The 2,674-nt window shown below is 42.8% G+C and overlaps 1 protein-coding gene across 1 annotated transcript; it reads left to right on the top strand.

The window, feature by feature from the left end:
• Positions 1-349: 349 nt before the first annotated feature.
• On the top strand, positions 350-2,320 carry LOC113105474 (histone H2A, sperm-like). Its single transcript, XM_026266556.1, has one exon. It carries the CDS (start codon positions 637-639, stop codon positions 1,165-1,167), a length of 531 nt encoding a protein of 176 aa, XP_026122341.1. The 5' UTR covers positions 350-636; the 3' UTR covers positions 1,168-2,320.
• Positions 2,321-2,674: the final 354 nt, after the last annotated feature.

The raw sequence follows: 2,674 nt of genomic DNA, 5'->3' as shown, positions 1-2,674 counted from the left end.
TTTTATTAAAGCTCCCGAACAAAAATCATTATTATATTTTGATGATATGCAACGTGGAGCTAAACTCACGAAACGAGACGACAGATAAAATGTTACTTAATAAATACACAATTGTTACAGAGAATAAGAAGCTGACGTCTGATTTATCCAAGCGAAGCAGTCATATTTTCCATGTTTACTATGTAACGTTAATGTTTAGCGTGCATTGTCTTTTACATCGCTTATAAATATTCCTGCCTTGTTTAGTGATTAATCCACATCGGATCAAGTTATTTCAAACACTTGCTGCTAACTAAGAGTGAGTTTTGAGCTCAACTTATTTTTAAATGTCTTTAATGTTGGTGTTAAAGCTGTTATCTTTCTGAAATGATCCGCGCTGACACTCTCCAGAAACGGAGAAACGCCGCCTTTGTTCATAACCCCTCCTCTAGCCCCAGCTGGCCCGCTTTGGCCCAAGGATTTCGTCGGGCCAAAAAACCCTGACCATTGGTCCCGAGGAAGCCCCGGCGAGGCACGATCAAGCCCCGGTAGTGACAGTGGAAACGCGACTGGCCCTGGCACACACTAGCACGCCCGGTCTTAGCTCGATAGTGGAAACTGTTTACTGTTTACAGTTAGAGCTCGAGTCCAGAGATCATGGCAGAAACCGCTCCAGCAGCTGCCGCCACCAAAGCAGCCAAGAAGAAGCCCGAAGCTAAACGCGAGAGAACAGGCCTGAGCCTCAGCGAGCTCGTCGTTAATGCGGTGTCCGCATCGACGGAGAGGAGCGGGGTCTCGCTCGCCGCCCTGAAAAAAGCATTCGGTGTCGATGGAAAGGCCCGCGCTAAAACTCGCTCCTCCAGAGCTGGACTGCGGTTTCCCGTCGGTCGTGTTCATAGGCTTCTCCGCAAAGGTAATTATGGTGGGCGGGTTGGTGCCGGTGCTCCGGTTTATCTGGCCGCTGTGCTGGAGTATCTCACCGCTGAGATCCTGGAACTGGCTGGAAATGCGGCTCGGGATAACAAGAAGACCCGTATCATTCCCCGTCATCTGCAGCTGGCGGTGCGCAACGACGAGGAGCTCAACAAGCTTCTGGGCGGAGTGACCATTGCTCAGGGCGGCGTGCTGCCCAACATCCAGGCCGTGCTGCTGCCCAAGAAGACCGAGAAACCCGCCAAGACCAAGTAAACCGAGCGACGTTTCTCTTCTTCTTCAATGGATTTTTATGTCAGTTGGCATCCAAAGTGTTGCATTACTGCGACGTTTCTCTTCAAACCAAAGGCTATTTTAAAAGCAACCAAATGCTTCCTTTAGAGAGCGATTTCTTCTACCCAATCTTGGAGTTATTATTCATATATATTCAATAATTCTATATTTTCTAAATAAATAGACCAGTCTATGAAACCGTTTTTCATTCGGTCTTGTTCTAAAGAATACACGTGGTTTCTAAATGGTAATATCACATTACATTGTTAGCAGTACAATCAAAATGTAAACGTTTTGAAAATATTATTTTTGTCATGGCCAAAGAAACCTAAGCGGATAAACTTCTGGGTTGTTTTATATAATACATTTTACACTATAACTCCCAATCCGACTTGGGTTTTCATAAGACACCCAGCACAATTTTTTTTTCCTTAGGCGGGAATCACAAACTCGTCTCTTTTGTTTGAAAACCATAGACAGTAAAAGAAATGGACACAGCGACCCCATTGGAACTCAATTGAGACAATTGAAACCCATTTTTCAAGAGGGTCTGGCTGCAGACATATGGGCGAGTGGAGCTCCACTCAAGAGCGGAAACACGTCACCTCCACTAGCGCCGCCGCCGCCATGTTGGACCGGGCCAAACTTTCCGTAGAACTACGTCGCCTCCACTAATGACGCGGCCGCCATGTTGGTCCGGGTAACACTTTACGTAGAATTACGTCACCTCCATGGGGGCGAGTGGAGCTCCATTTGAAAATATGTCACCTCCACCAAACTTTCGTTTTGTATTACTTGTTGTATACATGTATAAAGGGTGCTTTGCAAGTTATGTCACCTCTTTTTACGTAATGTTAATATGTTCTGTACTTTTATCTTTGTTAATTTTACCTAGTAGAAATAATAAAAATAATATAATAATCCTTTACGGTTTATGACACCACAGCATTTTTTTTTATTCCCCCCCCCAGCAATTTGCACTACAGACATCCATTTGTTCATGCTTGTTTTACCAATGTACAACTGCCAATGTAACATTTCATACATTTTAGAAAGTTAACCTTGTTTTTAATATTTAGCAGTGAAAAATAAATGAAATATTAAATGAATTATTAAAATAATACCTGAACCAGAATTTTGTGTGTTGAATTTTGTATTTTAATCAAAATAACAACATATACAAAATAACCACAGTAAAATAATGAAGAATAACTTCCACAATTTAGAAGTTTTAATGGTTTTTGAGTAATAATAATAAACACATCTTACACTACACTGAAAACACATGAACTGCAAGTGACCATAATTGTTACAGTAAAAACACAATGTTTGCACATGCACGCACACTTTACTCTTCAAAACCTCCATCGTCTGTGAAGCAATCCCAGCTACAGTAGCCAGGGTGGTCATCTGAGGAGTAAAAACCAAAAAGCACTCCCTGTTGTGCATTTTCCTGGTGACCAGCCCCACAGTCTTTGTGAAGCTGGCT

The sequence above is a fragment of the Carassius auratus genome, chromosome 7 (genome assembly GCF_003368295.1).
Source record: "Carassius auratus strain Wakin chromosome 7, ASM336829v1, whole genome shotgun sequence".
Classification (NCBI taxonomy): domain Eukaryota; kingdom Metazoa; phylum Chordata; class Actinopteri; order Cypriniformes; family Cyprinidae; genus Carassius; species Carassius auratus.
This window is presented reverse-complemented; position numbering and strand designations above follow the sequence as displayed.

What these genes read in the sequence shown, in the direction of transcription:
- LOC113105474 (XM_026266556.1), top strand. Translation starts at nt 637, where the DNA reads ATGGCAGAAACCGCTCCAGCAGCTGCCGCCACCAAAGCAGCCAAGAAG.